The following is an 18,066-nucleotide window of genomic DNA, read 5'->3' as shown; positions in this document are numbered from 1 at the left end:
GTGTTGCTGTAAGCAATATGGTAGTGAGCAGTGCTGTATAGGCAGTACTACATAAGCATTACAGTATGAGTAGTGCAGTACGGTATGAGCATTATAGTATAAGCAGTGCAGTATAAGCAGTACAGTGTAAGCAGTACAGTATAAGCAATATAAATTACTAGTAAAAAAGGCCCGTTTCTGACACAAATGAAACGGGCGCTAGCAAGGTTTTCCTTGGAGTGTGTATGTTTGGGAGAGTGTATGTGAGAGTGACTGTTTGAGAGTCAGAGTGAAAGTGTGAGTGTGTGAGAGAGAGAGTGAGTCTGGGTGCGAGTGTGTTTGTGAGAGAGTGTGTGTGTGAGAATGAGAGTGTGTGCAAGTGTGTATGTGAGACACAGTGTGAGAGAGAGTGTGTGTATGAGACCAAGCGAGTGTGTGAGTGACTGTGTGGCACATAGAGAGTGAATGTGATACAGTGTGAGACAGAGTGTGTGAGAGTGAGAGTCAGAAAGACATTGTATATGAGAGAGAGAGAGTGTGAGCCGTGCCCTCCCAATCCATGGCCATCTGTCCCCTGCCCCTCCATTCATCCTTTTCCAGCAATTCCCCTCTCTCCCTGAGCCTGCCCTCCCAATCCATGGCCATCCATGTTTCTCTGTCACCTGCCCCCTCCATTCATCCCTATCCAGCATTTCCCCTCTCTGCCTGAGGCCTGCCCTGCAATCCATATCCATCCATGCCCATCTGACCCCTCCATTCATCCCTATCCAGCAATTCCCCTCTCCCTGAGTCCTGCTCTTCCAATCCATGCCCATCCATGCTCCTCTGTCACCTGGCCCCTCCATATTTCCCTATCCAGCATTTCCCCTCTCTGCCTGAGCCTGCCCTGCAATCCATATCCATCCATGCCCATCTGTCCCCTCCATTCATCCCTATCCAGCAATTCCCCTCTCCCTGAGTCCTGCCCTTCCAATCCATGCCCATCCATGCTCCTCTGTCACCTGGCCCCTCCATTCATCCCTATCCAGCATTTCCCCTCTCTGCCTGAGGCCTGCCTTGCAATCCATATCCATCCATGCCCATCTGTCCCCTCCATTCATCCCTATCCAGCAATTCCCCTCTCCCTGAGTCCTGCTCTTCCAATCCATGCCCATCCATGCTCCTCTGTCACCTGGCCCCTCCATTTTTCCCTATCCAGCATTTCCCCTCTCTGCTGAGGCCTGCCCTGCAATCCTATCCATCCATGCCCATCTGTCCCCTCCATTCATCCCTATCCAGCAATTCCCCTCTCCCTGAGTCCTGCCCTCCCAATCCATGCCCATCCATGCTCCTCTGTCCCCTGCCCCTCCATTTTTCTCTATCCAGCATTTCCCCTCTCTGCCTGAGGCCTGCTCTGCAATCCATATCCATCCATGGCCATCTGTCCCCTCCATTCATCCCTATCCAGCAATTTCCCTCTCCCTGAGTCCTGCCCTTCCAATCCATGCTCATCTGTCACCTGGCCCCTCCATTTTTCCCTATCCAGCAATTGCCCTCTCTACCGGAGGCCTGCCCTGCAATCCATATCCATCCATGCCATCTGTCCCCTCTATTCATCCCTATCCAGCAATGTCCCTCTCTCCCTTAGTCCTGCCCTCCCAATCCATGCCCATCCATGCTCCTCGTCCCTGGCCCCTTCATCATCCATTTCAGTAATTCCCCTCTCTCCTGAGCCCTGCCCTCCATTCTATGCCCATCCATGCTCCTCTGTCCCCTGCCGCCTCCATTCATCCTTTTCCAGCAAGTCCCCTCTCTCCTTCCATGACCCCCCCCCCCGCATCCATGCTCCTCTCTCTCCATGTCCCCAGCCTGGCCCGCCTCTTCTCCCCCCACCTTCGCATTCCATGTCCCCCCCTTCGCATCCATGCATCCCCCCCCTTCGGCATCTCTAGCATGCCCCCCCCCTTCGCATCCATGCATCCCTTTTTTTTTTCTCTTCGTTTTAACTTTACCTCCGTGGCGGTTCGTGCAGCGAAACGTCAGGGAAGGAGGCGGAACACAGCGAAGGGAAGGCTAGACGTCGGGAGCGCCGCCTCCTTCCCTGACGCTTCGCTTCCGGATTTGTTTGGTTTGAGGCGAGGGCGGGCAAAGACGGATGGCTGGCTTGAAGCTTCACACCACGAATCCGGCGCGAACCCTTCAGCCTGGGAGTGACGTCAATGGCTTCATGGCTTCAAGGCTTCAAGGCTTCAGGCTTCAAGGCTTTACAGAACGTTGTCCTCAGAACGTTTGAGGGTGCGTTTTATTATATTAGATAGGTATTTAAATGCAAATCATAGTTCTGTATTATTAGGCGTTTAAAGTTTTAGATTAGTATGGTACTGATAGCATTTAAGCCATTTAAAAGGGTTTAGTAACTTACAGCTCTAGGTTCAATAAAGTACTGTGAGGGTGTGTAATAAATGTTTAAAAGTATAGGCAATTACAGTTCATATTATGCTGTAAGATTCATGCTGCTAACTCAGTTGCAGTTACAGGTTCAGTATAATGCTGAGAATTAAGTGCTGCAATTGTTCAGATTATGAACCTATATAGCTATCATGGCATTTAAAAATCATAAGCAGATTGCAGTTACAATTCAATAAATGCTGTGTGATTCAATGTTACCCTTATTCGAATTATTGACCTTATATAGCTAGCATATCAAGAATAGTGGATTCAGATTCAGTTTGTTAATCATATCTCATAGTTCACTGTAGTCTTCAGTCTCATCGGTGGGGTAAGTTGTTCTGCCTTGTTAATCGGGTGCGCTGGAGATGCTCTAATCAATGTCCGGGTGCGAGCGTGGGATGTTGGGTTAGTGGTGGAGTTCTTCGGTTGAGTTCGGGTAGGTAGGACTGGTAATGGTGACTCTTAGTTGGGTTCGAGGTGAATCTAGGAGTGCGGATTTTCGGCCTTTTTGATTAGCTAGTCATTAAGTTACGTGCATTGTTATAGAATAATATGCTTGATTTCCAGACAGAAATTAATGTGTGATATATAGAATCCCAGAGTTGGTGTCAGTTCTTAACAGTGCTTAACTTTGGGTGCCATTTACTGAATCCGACCTTCAGTGTAGATTTTACTTCCACTTTCTATTGCTATGTATCCTGCTGTATTCGTAAACCATTATGAAGTCTCACCAGAAAATCACTCACAAACTAAATAAAACCTAAACTCAACCAGCCTAACCCAAAGAAAAATGTACCATGTATTTTTATCCGTAAAAGTTAGAAAGTGATTCCTTGTACCTTCCTTCTTTTAGAAAGTGTCTTAAGAAGTGCAATACAGTAGAAGAGAACATGGTTAAAAAGTTGATGGCAGCGTTGAAGCCAGGGGGAGATCCGAAGCACTGTATCTGGGGAGTGGAATGATCATAAGTTCTGTGATAACATACTTTCTTTGGGATTTACCATCGTGCCATTACATATGAAGAGGTAATTAGGATGTTAATGTACATCATTATGTTATGTTATACTTCTATACCTCCTCATCCAACTAAAGTCTTTTCAGAAATGAACATTAGAAACAGCTGATGTAAAATACACAAAAACGTATGCATAAAGTTGGCAATTTTAGAAGCTCGATTCATATGTTACATGTGTAACTACCAGCATTTAACCATGGATCTCAGATACAGGTAGAAAAGCTAGAATTACATGTGCAAATTTGTAATATGTGACACCCAGGTCCACTCCGATCCACTCAGGGCCTCCGCTCTAGGTGCCCAGCGCTCCCACCAGGTGCTGTGGAGGACTTGCAGCCCTTCTGCATTTCCTCACAGCTGTATCTGGGGTGACTCCAGTTCCACCCCGATCTTCCCAGGGCCTCGCTCCAAGTGCACAGAGTTTCCAGGTGCTTTTTGGCTAGGATCAGGCGACCCTCAGGGGGAGGAATGCTGGCTTCGGCCTAACCCCTGGGTAAGCCTTTCCTCAGCTGAGAGGTGCCCAGCTCTACCACCGGCTGCCTTTCAGGTGCTGTGGAGGACTTGCAGCTCATCTGCATATCCTTACAGCCTTCTCCGGGGTGACACCCAGGTCCACTCCGATCCACTCAGGGCCTCCGCTCTAGGTGCTGCGCACCGGGGCATTTTTCTCTTTACATCTAATCTTCTTCCCAGTTGCTAAAGTACCTCAGTCATTTATGGCCCCTATTCATATTCTCTTCCTAGCCCTGTCCTTTCCTAATCTTTTCCCTCACCCCCTACCTCTCTCCGCTACAGGAACTCACTGCCCATCCATCGACTTCATCACCTCACCTTCTCTCCTACCCTCTTCCTCCCTCTTGGCTTTTAATCTCCGCCTCTTTCTTCCGTCCATTTTGCCTTCCCCATTCCACCTAAATACCTCTCGCCTTCGACGCCTTCGTGGCCACACCTCTCCTACTCTCCTCCGCTCTCTTTTACTCTTTCTCTTACTCTCAGCCGGTGACATCAATCCCAATACTGGCCCCCCTCACCAACTATTATCCCAACTCTACAGATCTCACCGCGACCTCTCTAACCTCATCTCTATTCCTCTACTCCCCTCCTCTTCTCTGCCCTTCTCTTGCGCCCTATGGAATGCCCGCTCTATCTGTAACAAACTCACCTATATCCATGACCTCTTTATCTCGCGTCACCTCCATCTGCTCGCCATAACAGAGACCTGGCTATGCCCTGATGACTCTGCTTCAGTCGCAGCCCTGTGCCATGGCAATTATCTATTTTCACATACTCCTCGCCCTGCTGGCCGTGGGGGCGGTGTTGGACTACTACTCTCTCCCTCCTCCAGATTTCAACCCCTTCTTCCACCTCAATCTCACTGTTTTTCCTCCTTTGAAGTCCACTCTATCCGCCTTTTCTCTCCTCTGCCTCTTCGAATAGCGGTCATTTATTGTCCCCCTGATAAGTCCCTTTCATCCTTTCTCAGTGACTTTGATGCCTGGCTTGCCTTCTTCCATGATCCTTCCTCCCCCTCTCTCATCCTTGGTGACTTCAATATTCCTGCTAATGATCCTTCCAACTCTTATATTTCCAAGTTACTCGCTTTAACGTCCTCCTTTAATCTCCAACTATGCTCCACCTCCCCCACTCATCAAAATGGTCACTGTCTTGATCTCATCTTCTCCTCCAACTGTTCACCCTCTAGTTTCCTTGCCTCTAATCTTCCCTCCTCTGACCACCATCTTATAACTTTCACACTTAAATCTCCTCCCTCCCAGTCCCATCCTATCTTATCTAATTTATCTAGGAATCTTCACGATATTGACCCTTCATCTCCTATCCTCCCATGTTTCAAACCTCCTCTCTACTGTGGCACCATCCACATCTGTCAATGAGGCTGTTTCATCTTACAACAATACTCTATCCTCTGCCATAGACACTCTTGCACCTTTGATGACCCGCCCTGTAAGGCATACAAAACCCCAACCTTGGCTGACTTCTAATATCCGCTACCTACATTCCTGTACCCGCTCCGCCGAACGCCTCTGGCGGAAATCTCGGGCCCTTGCTGATTTCTTACACTTTAAGTTCATGCTGACCTCCTTCCAATCTGCTCTTTTACGTGCCAAACAGGATTATTATATCTAACTGTCCAACTCTCTTGGCTCTAATCCTCGACTTCTCTTCACCACATTGAACTCTCTCCTCAAGGTGCCCCCTCCCCCAACTCCCCTTTCATTCTCCTCAGACCCTTGCTGAATTCTTTCACGACAAGGTTGAAAAGATAAACCTTGCTTTCTCTACTTCACCACCTCTCCCTCCACTAGTCCGTTCCCCTCTCTCTCCTTCCCCTCATCCCTTTCCTCCTTTCCTGAAGTTACTATAGAGGAAACTACACTTCTCCTTACTTCCTCAAAATGTACCACCTGTTCCTCTGATCCCATTCCCACCCACCTTCTTAATGCCATCTCTCCTGCTCTTATTCCTTTTATCTGTCACATTCTCAACCTCTCACTTTCCACTGCGACTGTCCCTGCTGCCTTTAAACATGCTTGTGGTCACACCTCTCCTTAAGAAGCCTTCACTCGACCCTACTTGTCCCTCTAATTATCGACCCATCTCCCTCCTTCCTTTTCTCTCCAAATTACTTGAGCGTGCTGTTCACCGCCGCTGCCTTGATTTTCTCTCCTCACATGCTATTCTTGACCCACTACAATCTGGTTTTCGCCCTCTCCACTCAACTGAAACTGCGCTTACTAAAGTTTCCAATGACCTATTACTGGCTAAATCCAGAGGTCAATATTCCATCCTCATTTTTCTTGATCTTTCCGCTGCTTTTGACACTGTCGATCACAGCATACTTCTCAATACCCTGTCCTCACTTGGATTCCAGGGCTCTGTCCTTTCCTGGTTCTCTTCCTACCTCTCCCTCCGCACCTTTAGTGTTCACTCTGGTGGATCCTCTTCTACTTCTATCCCTCTGCCTGTCGGCGTACCTCAGGGTTCTGTTCTTGGTCCCCTCCTCTTTTCTATCTACACTTCTTCCCTTGGTTCATTAATCTCATCCCATGGCTTTTCCTACCATCTCTATGCTGATGACTCCCAAATCTACCTTTCTACTCCTGATATCTCACCTTGCATCCAAACCAAAGTTTCAGCGTGCTTGTCTGACATTGCTATCTGGATGTCTCAACGCCACCTGAAATTAAATATGACCAAACCGAGCTTCTCATTTTCCCCCCCCAAACCCACCTCCCCGCTCCCCCCGTTTTCTATTTCTGTTGATGGCTCTCTCATTCTCCCTGTCTCCTCAGCTCGAAACCTTGGGGTCATCTTTGACTCTTCTCTTTCCTTCTCTGCTCATATCCAGCAGATTGCCAAGACCAGTCGTTTCTTTCTTTACAACATCCGTAAAATCCGCCCCTTTCTTTCCGAGCACTCTACCAAAACCCTCATTCACACCCTTGTCACCTCTCGTTTAGACTACTGCAATCTGATTTTTGCTGGCCTCCCACTTAGTCACCTCTCCCCTCTCCAGTCGGTTCAAAACTCTGCTGCCCGTCTCATCTTCCGCCAGGGTCGCTTTACTCATACTACCCCTCTCCTCAAGACCCTTCACTTGCTCCCTATCCGTTTTCGCATCCTGTTCAAACTTCTTCTACTAACCTATAAATGTACTCACTCTGCTGCTCCCCAGTATCTCTCCACACTCGTCCTTCCCTACACCCCTTCCCGTGCACTCCGCTCCATGGATAAATCCTTCTTATCTGTTCCCTTCTCCACTACTGCCAACTCCAGACTTCGCGCCTTCTGTCTCGCTGCACCCTACGCCTGGAATAAACTTCCTGAGCCCCTACGTCTTGCCCCATCCTTGGCCACCTTTAAATCTAGACTGAAAGCCCACCTCTTTAACATTGCTTTTGACTCGTAACCACTCGCCTCCACCTACCCTCCTCTCTTCCTTCCCGTTCACATTAATTGATTTGATTACTTTATTTTTTGTCTATTAGATTGTAAGCTCTTTGAGCAGGGACTGTCTTTCTTCTATGTTTGTGCAGCGCTGCGTATGCCTTGTAGCGCTATAGAAATGCTAAATAGTAGTAGTAGTAGTAGTAGTAATATGTATAGATGATGGGTTAGTTTAGGAAGCACTTGGATAGAACCAAAATGTACATATGTATTCCCCATTTTGGAAGAGGAATACACACAAATGTCTAAAAAAATACCCTTCCTGCAAAACTATACTGGCCACCAGCATATTACATGGTCAAATTTTAAATACTATCAGAAAAAAATTGGTCAGATTCAGTTAGCTTTCTCAAGCAGTCGCTTCAACGAACATTTGAACACACATTTTTGCATCTGTTTCCAATATTGAAAAACCGTCTACAACACTACTTCTCTCTTCCCTGTTGTGACACTGTAGCGGCCTGTTTGTTCCTCCATGCTGGTGGTCCTTTTCTTCCGCACCCTGCAGTAATGTGCACATGCTAACCGGTTAACACTTCCATGCCCACTGTCCACCCATGCCATACTCCACCCCCCCCCCCAAAACAAAAAAATAAATAACTACCACACACACATCCCTAGATTCAATATATGCCCCCCCCCCCCAATATTCATCCAGCAGAAGGCAGTGCTGTTAATGTCTAACATTGGCACTGAACTCAGATTTTCAATGCCAGGCTGTATCTGGTCATTGGCATTGAATGATCTGTTAGCTTTGAATATCGAGTTAACTGGGCATGTGCTAGCCAGCTTTAAAAAAAAAAAAAATCCCGATAATTAATGCGGGTGACAAGATATGCCCCGGCCTTGAATATTTCAATTTTTTTAAGCTGGCTAGCGCATGCCCAATTAACTCAATATTCAAAACTAACATTCATTAGAAGATAAAGATAAGACAGCTATTTACGTGGTCTTATTTATGCGCTAACACTGGTTGGTTGGCTCTGCATAGTGAGAGTTAACCAGACTCCTCCCCGAACGCGGCTTGTACTTCTCCGTTAGCAGAACCAGTGAAGTGCTGCTGAAAATGACTGATAGCCGCCGATAAGAGAGTTAACCAATTGGCAGCCATTCCCAGCCAGTTAATTCATTTTGTATATCAGCTGGATGGTGCTTAGATTAGTGCATCAAAATTTGGAAGCGCTCCCAAGATATATGTTGTAAAGATGAGCACCTCTCCGTGCTGTCTGCTCTCGACCTGCACCTCTCCGTGCTGTCTGTCTTTACCCACACAAGAGACCTCCTCTGGAGACTGATGCCTTTTCCACTCAGCTTCACTTTGAGTTCTCTAGTCCCCCAGAACCCGCCTGTAGTCAGTGGGCCTTTCTGCACACTTCCCTGGGGATAAAATTATTGCCTGGGTCCCACCAACCCTCTGCTCTTCCCTTGGTTTCAACTTTCAGACACTGTTATTCAACTGTCAAGTGTAGCAGGGATTCTCTGATGTCCTTGTCTTCAGGGGGCTATTCAACAACAAGGTTCCCTTAGTGCCCTTTGTAACCCCCCCCCACAGGGGTGCTCTCTGGTGTGCAGTGGCCCTCTAGTGGCTCCTGCCCGGCCTCACCAGCCTTTTGCCTCAGGGAACCACCTTGAAACCAGACTTCTCTGTGACTGCATTGACTCAGGCCTCTAGGTTTGGTCCTCCCCTTTCCCTCAGGGTGACCTCTTCCTTAACCTGCAGTCCTGGCCCGGCCTCCCTGCTGTATCACCTGGTAACCGACCCACCTTACCAGTTCTTCTGGTGGGGCCCCCAGGTCACCCTTCTCTGGAAGATAGCACAGCTTCCTCTGCTTGCAAAAATATGCAAATTAGCTGGTTGCATGTAAATTCAGTTTATTAGCTAGGTTACAGTCTTGTGGGAACCTGGCTTGCCCACTATTAATCTGTTACTGTGATTCACCCCCTGAGACCATTTACTGGGGACATCTGGGTCTCAGGATATAACAGCCTCCTCCCCTGGATAGGACCTTCTTTATTCACATTAACCTTACGGTCCTATCCTCCACCCCACGGCTGTTTGTTCACTTAAACACTTCAGTAGCAATTGTTCATAACCCCAGTACCCAGTGCCTGGTCCCCACCAGGTAAGTACCTCTTTGGGTTTGGAGGGAACCTTCTCCTGACCTTTCTCTTGAGCTCTACTTCAGCAGGCCTCTTTCTTCAGTCTTCCTGCTAGTAATCCTCAGGCTCTGGGTGTTGCAGGTTTCCCCCATCTTCTCTCCACTCCCTTGGCTAGGAGGATGCTTTTATATGGTGCCCATTAATCCATCCCACCTGTCTTTAGGCCTCTCCCCCTGCTTCCAGAAAGGTCCGCACCCAGAACTCTCTCCACCTTTCCAGCTTCCACTCAGAGAGTCCCCCTGGTGGCCTCCCCAGGGAAGTACAGGTCCTATAACACGATCACCCCCTAGCCGTTCCTTCTGGTCACTACCATGGACTATACTCTTTGGCTCCCTCTAGTGGCCAGAATGGGCATTTTTAGGTTTTCAATGGGAGAGCGCCCTCTGGCGGCCTCCTCATGTAAGGGCAGTCCCTGTGTTTATCACAATGTGCAAATTAATTGGATGAGCCAATTAACGCCAATCATTGGGTGCTAAACCAATTGATGTTAATTGGCATCCATTAAAATGACTGCACCCTATTCTGTAAGGCAGGGCGCCAAACTCTAATATGCAAAATGGGACATGGGCATTACAAAAAGTTATGCGCATTCTTACAGATACCTACCTCAGCGCGCCTAACTTGGGCGCCAGCATTTACACCAGGTTTCAGCAAGTGTAAGTCTGGCACCAAACGTTAGGGAAGGGAATCAACACTAAGCAGAATTTTATAAAGAGCGAACACCCTTTATAAAATTGCACTTACCGCTGATTTTTTCTGGCATCAATTTGTCAACGCCATTTATAGGATCCACCCCCCCCCACCCCCTCTTAGTGTGTGCAGATGGATAAACTAAGCAGGACACTTTAGCACATCCCCGGTTAGGCTATTAATGCTGCATTAGGCACACACCCCTGAATTCTATATAGCGTGCCTAGAGATCCATGCTGCAATCAGCACAGTTTTTATAACAATGCGTGCAACTCAATTGGCTTAATAAGCTGCTAATAACAGCGCTTACAAAGCAATAATGACCACTAATTGGCACTGATTAAAATTTAGGCGCACAACTTACTAAGCATATTCTAGAATGATGTTAACCAAAAAGGGGCGTGCTTATGGGCATTCCAAAATTTACATGTCTACTTATAGAATATGGCCCAGTGCGCCTAAATCTACGTGCTGGGATTTATGCCACATTTTCGTTGGTGTAAATAGATGCATGTAGATTTAGGCGCTGAAATATCAACCAAACATATTCTGTAATCCGTGCCTAAATCTAAGCACCGATTATAGAATACACTTAAGTCGGCACCAATTTCAGTGCCAATTTTTTAGGCACCATATATAGAATCAGGGCCCCCACAGCACCTAACAGTTTAGTAAAAGGGCCCCTATGTTAAAATACTATGTTAGTAATAAAAACCTTTTGCTAGAAGAAAATTATGAAGACATTCTCATTTAATATTTGAATCTTTACATATTCCAAACAGGATGTATATTACCCACAATATTAAAAGTACACAGGAACATAAAATTTAAAAAAGAAAAACTTGTAAATATTCCAGTGTATGATTTCCTATACTAAACAGTTCAATTAATTTGTCTTCCTTTGTCCTTTGGATTCCTCTTTAGTTCTCATCTGACTTCTGCAGGAATTTACCTCATCCTTTAGTGCCTTGAATATATTTTACATATGCTGTTTTGCTTTCACAGTGTCTGGACACAAAAAGAAACTTGCAGACTAGTTCAAGCAAGCATCACCGGTGTGATAGAGTGTTTCTACAACCCTGCAGAAAGCCCTTGTAAAACCTCACAGTACCCGTGCTTACTAGTCACTGTCAATGTTAACCACTCGACAGAAATACTCAAGCTGTATCACATGGAGGACACTCTGGATCTTAACCCAAAGGTATTAGAAGATGAATAAAGCAAACCATCAATTATAATTATATTGGTGTATATATTATTAGCATTTGTATAGCGCTACCAGACACATGCAGCGCTGAACACCTGATATAAAGACAGTCCCTGCTCAAAAGAGCTTACAATCTAAATAATACAGATAGACAAGACAGTTACGGGTGAGGGAAGTAATGGGAGCTAAAAAGCAGCAGTGAAAAGGTGGGTTTTCAGCATAGATTTGAAAACAGGTAGAGATGGAGCTAGACGTACAGGCTCAGGAAGTTTATTCCAGGCATAAGGTGCCACGAGAAAAAAGGAACGAAGCCTGGAGTTAGCAGTGGAGGAGAAGGGGGACAAGAAGAGAGATTTGTCCAGCGAGCGGAGGTCACAGGGAGGAATGTAGGGAGAGATGAGAGTGGAGAGGTAATGGGGGGGCTGCAGAATGGATACATTTAAATGTCGGTTAAGAGAAGTTTGAACTGTATACGGAAGCGGACAGGGAGCCAGTGAAGAGACTTGAGGAGTGGGCTAGTGTGGGTATAACGATTCTGGTGGAAAATAAGTTGTGCCGCAGAATTTTGGACAGATTGGAGAGGAGAGAGAAGGCTGAGCGGAAGACCAGGAGAAGTAATTGCAATAGTCCCAAGCGAGAGGTGACAAGGGTGTGGATAAGGGGTTCTGGCAGCGTATTCAGAAAGGAAGGGGCGAATTTTGCTAATATTGTAGATAAAGAACCGACAGGTTTTGGCGATCTGTTGAATATGGGCAGAGAAGGAGAGAGAGGAATCAAAGATGACTCCAAGGTTACAGCCGAGGAGACAGGGAGGATGTGAGAGCCATTAACAGAGATAGAGAAAGGGGGAAGAGGGGAGGTGGGTTTAGGGGGAAAAATGAGAAGTTCAGTTTTGGACATGTTGAGCTTCAGATGGCGTTGAGACATCCAGGCAGCAATGTCGGACAAGCAGGCTGAGATTTTGTCCTGGATCGAGGTTGAGATTTCAGGGGTGGAGATGTAGATCTGAGAGTCATCAGAGTAAAGATGGTATTAAAAGCCATTGGATGAAATCAGGGTTCCAAGGGAAGAGGTAAAGATAGAGAAAAGGAGGGGTCCAAGGACAGAACCCTGAGGCACACCAACAGAAAGCGGGATGGAAATTGAAGAGGATCCACTAGAGTGAACACTGAAAGAACAAAGTGAGAGGTAAGAGGAGAACCAGGAAAGAAAAGGGCCCTGGAATCCAAGCGAGGACAGCGTATCCAGAAGTATAGTGTGGTCAACAGTGTCGAAAGCCAGCAGATAGGTCAAGAAGGATAAGGATAGAATACAGACCCTCTGGATTTAGCCAGTAGCAGGTCATTAGAGACTTGGTAAGTGCAGTTTCAGTAGAGTGAAGAGGGCGAAAACCAGATTGGAGTGGGTCAAGAATAGGTTTGTGTAGAAAGAAAGTCAAGACAACGGCGGTGATCGACACATTCAAGTAATTTGGAGAGGAAAGGGAGAAGGGAGATGGGGCAGTAGGTCGAGTGAGGGTTTTTTTTTTAAGGAGTGGAGTGACAACAGCATGTTTGAAGGCCATAGGAACAGTTGCAGTGGAGAGTGAAAGATTAAGGATGTGACAGGTGACTGGGATGATAGTAGGAGAGATAGTGTTAAGTAGATAAGAGGGGATGGGATCAGAGGAACAGGTAGTACATTTAGAGGAGGAAAGAAGAAGGGCAGTTTCCTCAGTAGAAACTTCTGAGGAGGAGGAAAAAGGAGAGGAAGGAGAGCAGGGGTGAGGACTAAGGGAGAGAGAGGTGGGGAGGGTTTGGATGAAAATTCAAGACTATGCACTGGCCATGGTAATTAAGTCCCATGGAACATTCGAGTGCATAGTGTGGCTGCAATGGACTTACTAATGTTCGACAGAACTTTTTAAGTGACTTTCATTGTAGAGAAGCAGTCTAGTAGCTATATTTGTCTTAAAGAATGCCAGGTTCTGTGCAGCTTCTGATCTCTTCTATTGGATTTGAAGGACCACTGTCATATCTGAAGCACAACTTATGGACACGATGTTTAGCCGGCGGCGATCAGTGTTTTACTTCACCGCCACCAGCGTTAAACCTGGAAGTTCAATGAAGGACCACGTCCAGGCACTCGCATAAATTTCTACATTTACGGAGATGCTGGCATTGAACCTGGAACTTCTGGAACGTTAAGTGCAATATTCAATACTTAACCGGTTATGGGTTACCACACAAAGGTAGAACTTATTATTATTATTAGCATTTGTATAGCGCTACCAGACGCACGCAGTGCTTAACACCTGACTTTTATGTAGTTAACCTAGCCGGTTAAGTACTAATAACAGCACTTAACCAGCCAAGTGCCAACTCCGCCCAGAACACCCCCAAAATAGCTGGTTTTCAGCTCCACACTAACAAGTTATTTTCAGCAGCATTAACAGTTCAGTGCTGCTGATAATTGGCAGTAGCCTCAAACAGGTGATTTAACCATCCAGAAAGCATTTCTGGCCTGTTAAATCACTTTGAATATTGACCCCTATATGTTTAACTAATTCTTATACTATTCCAATAAAAAGTGTTGGAACCTGCAAAGAATCTACTGACCTTTCAATCAGGACCAGTCTTAGCCATTGTGGGGCCCTGTGCAGACCAGTTTGATGGGGCACCCTGCCCCACCTAGCCCCTCCCCTTGTTGACAAGATGTGTTTTAAAATGTATGAAATTTCAAATAAAGACAAATCAAGCAAAACTTGCACAGAAAAACTAATGCAAATAAGCACAATGCTATCATCTTTGATAGCATTGTGCTTATTTGAATTAGTATTAAGCAATGAAATTACTCAGTTCAAGTCCACTACAATTAGGAGTTCCAATTCTTGTAACAAAGAAGAAAATAATGGAAAAATATTAACTAAGACAAGATCTAGGTATGTGGGCAAAGTACTTTAAAGTTTCCCCGTGACTGTAGCCCACCAAAACACCGGAGATCCCCTAGTAGACAAAAAATACGTCACGTGTACAGCTTCCCAAAAGTCTAGAGAGTTGCATGGGGACAAATATCTAACCCATCCCCACCAAAATCTAACCCATCTCCACTGCAGGTAATCTCCTCCATCCCTACCTCTGGCCCACCCAGCCCCGCCCTACTGAATTGCACCCCGCCTCACAGTCACCTTGAGCCCCCTCCCAACAAAGCCAGATTCTATAAGCAGTGAAAATATTGGTAAAAGTAACAAATGAATTTTCTTCTGTACTCTGCCAATTACACAATTTAAACAAATGTAATGTTCAAAAAAGCAAACATCCATGACTTTCTTTCATCTCAAACTGTTCTTGACCCACTCCAATCTGGCTTTCGCCCTCTTCATTCAACTGAAACTGCACTTACAAAAGTTTCCAACAACCTTTTAACTGACCAAATCCAAAGGTCTCTATTCTATCCTCAATCTTCTCGATCTATCCGCCACTTTTGACACTGTTGATCACAGCTTACTCCTTGATACGTTGTCTTCACTTGGATTTCAGGGTTCTGTTCTTTCTTGGTTCTCCTCCTACCTCTCGCTTCACACCTTTAGTGTACACTCTGGTGGATCCTCTTCCACTTCTATCCCACTACCTATCGGTGTCCCCCAGGGTTCTGTTCTCGGTCCTCTCCTGTTCTCCATCTACACTTCTTCCCTTGGCTCTCTGGTATCATCCCATGGCTTTCAATACCATCTCTACACTGATGACTCCCAGATCTACCTCTCTACCCCCGTAACCTCAACCAACATCCAGACCAATGTATCAGCCTGCCTATCTGATATTGCTGCCTGGATGTCTCAACGTCATCTGAAACTTAGCATGGCCACAACCGAGCTTCTCATCTTTCCCCCTAAACCCACCTCTCCTCTCCCCCCTTTCTCTATTTCTGTGGATGGCACTCTCATTCTCCCTGTCTCATCAGCTCGTAACCTTGGGGTAAACTTAGATTACTCTCTCTCCTTCTCTGCTCACATTCAGCAGATTGTCAAAACCTGTTGTTTCTTTCTTTATAAGATCAGCAAACTCAGTCCCTTCCTCTCTGAGCACTCTACCAGAACCCTTATCCACACTCTTATCACCTCTCACCTAGATTATTGCAACCTGCTTCTCACCGGCCTCCCTATTAGCCATCTGTCTCCTCTTCAATCAGTCCAAAACTCTGCTGCGCGACTCATTTTTCCGCCAGAGTCACTATGCTAACATTAGCCCTCCTCAAGTCACTTCACTGGCTCCCTATCCGTTTCCGCATTCAATTCAAATTTCTCTTACTGACTTATAAATGCATTCACTCTACCGCTCCCAAGTACCTCTCCACTCTTCTCTCTCCCTACGCCCCCCCCCACTCGGGTACTCCGTTCTGTGGATAAATATCTCGTCTGTCCCCTTCTCCTCTACTGCTAATTCCAGACTCCGTTCCTTTTATCTCGCAGCACCTCATGCCTGGAATAGACTTCCCGACCTTGTATGTCTAGCTCCATCCTTGGCCGTTTTCAAAGCCGTTTTTTTTTCATGTGCCTACATCAAAAGAAGAAGATTGCATGTGGGAACTTGCTCCTTTTGTTTTATGGAATGCAGTGAGGTTTTAAATAATGAGATAATGGCTTCCTTAATGCATAAATTCTGTCCACAGTTACTCTAAATGTAGCAGCATTGTCCAGTTTGAGGCTTGTGCAAATGGGAATGACAGTTTGCGGGGACGGGAACAAAAACTGTTTCCCTTGTCATTCTCTACTGCTGCAGTATGTGTAGCCTGTGTCACTCCTTGTCTTATGTGAGACTAAGAAGTTAGTTACTTCTTTCACTAAAGGCCTGGTGAATAGTAATTTCCCTATGCTTATCCCCTGTCCCTTCCCCCCCTCCCGCCTCCTCTACCCCCTTCTAATGCTCACCTACCCCTTGTTCATACCTCTCCTACTCCCTTCACCCTTGTCCATCTCTACCCACCTTTATTCTGCTATAAATAACTTACATTTTCTCTATCAATACTCTGTAATCCATATTATTATGTAAGCCGCATTGAACCTGCTTTGAGTGGGAAAACGCGGGGTACAAATGTAATAATAATAATTAATATGAAACCAGCTTCTGATAGCTCCCCCCTCCCTCAGGAATTCCTGAGGATGGCAGATGGACCAAAATGTTGCCCAGCTGCCTGCTAGCCCTTTTGTTTCTCAAGTACCCCTACTTAACATACCTTTGTCCTCTCTGGGCATCTGGGACCAGGGCTCTCTAAGAACAATGCAAGCCAGACAGAAAGGCTCTAAAACTAGGGACTTCAAAGATTAAAACCTGTGAAAATGCTCACCTTCCTTACATCAGGAAATTAAACTGGAGTTTGCAAAGGAAATAGCTGATAAATGCTGGGAAGGAAAGACGTTATTTGATCCCTCTCTGTTCCTGTTAGATATATATAAGTCAGAGCACATGGCTCTGCTCGCTCGCTTCTCTTTCTTTCTCTGCACACCCCCATCTTGAGCCCCAGAGTACCTGGCTCTGCTCCCCCCTTCTCCTTCAGCCCTACCCCAAGGCTCTCTCTCTTTTTTTTCCTCTGAACACCCCTATCCTTACCTTTATCTCATTGATTTCCATCTAAACACACAAACAGATACAGCATTGTTACATTTATCTGTACTAAGTGCTGTGAACCTATATATATATATATATATATATATATATATATATATACAATAAATTTTCTATATATATCCAAACCAGTGTGGATTGTATATTGTTGGGAACCCACTGCCTCTATGAACTGGACAACAAATGCTGACATTCACAATACCGGCACATGCCTGCAGCAGATTGCCAAGGTGGAAAGGAGCGTTTTTCCACCAGCTGAGAATTTTTTTGGTAGTGGAGGGGGGGAAGGGAACACTTGGTGCCCACCTACTTCTTGCCCCTAGGCCCACCCAAAATCTGTTTGGCTACGCCCATGGCGACATGGATGAGAGAAGATATGATTGAGGTCTACAAAATCCTGAGTGGTGTCGAATGAGCAGAAGTAATTTTTTACTCGTTCCCAAAGTACAATGACGATAGGACACTCTAGGAAGTTACATGGAAATACTTTTAAAACAAATAGGAGGAAATATTTTTTTCACCCAACGAGTAGTTCAGCTCTGGAACTCATTGCCAGAGGATTAGGTAACAGCTGCTAGTGTATCTGGGTTTAAAAAAGGTTTGGACAAGTTCCTGAAGAAGAAGTTCATAGCCTACTATTGAGATGGACATGGGGGAAGCCACTGCTTGCCCTGGGATTGGTAACATGGAATGCTGCTACTATTGGGTTTCTGCCAGGTACTTGTGACCTGGATTGGCCACTGTTGGAAACAGGAAACTGGGCTACATGTTCTATTGATCTGACCCAGTATGGCTATTCTTATGTAAGGCCTGTGCAAGGGTTTTAGGCACCCTAGGCTAAACTTCAGTTTTACACTCTCCTCAGTTTCAGTCTGATGCACCGCCCTGAGATTTGGATAATTAGAGACATTTTAGAAAAGATACCCCAAACATGTACACACCAAGTCAGTACATCACATATGGACGTCCATTTCAAATGTATTTTAGAACAGGATCTGCTGACACGTCCAGCAGGAACA

General features: G+C 45.9%; 1 protein-coding gene across 1 annotated transcript in view; it reads left to right on the top strand.

The window, feature by feature from the left end:
- KCNMB1 (potassium calcium-activated channel subfamily M regulatory beta subunit 1) overlaps nucleotides 1-18,066 on the top strand; it is an 87,812-nt gene that overhangs the window by 54,260 nt on the left and 15,486 nt on the right. Inside the window, 3 exon segments of the mRNA XM_030212230.1 lie at nucleotides 3,263-3,398; nucleotides 3,401-3,434; nucleotides 11,246-11,441. Coding sequence (XP_030068090.1) covers nucleotides 3,368-3,398; nucleotides 3,401-3,434; nucleotides 11,246-11,441 — 261 coding nt within the window. The 5' untranslated portion in view covers nucleotides 3,263-3,367.

This window comes from Microcaecilia unicolor, chromosome 8, assembly GCF_901765095.1.
Source record: "Microcaecilia unicolor chromosome 8, aMicUni1.1, whole genome shotgun sequence".
NCBI lineage: Eukaryota > Metazoa > Chordata > Amphibia > Gymnophiona > Siphonopidae > Microcaecilia > Microcaecilia unicolor.
This window is presented reverse-complemented; position numbering and strand designations above follow the sequence as displayed.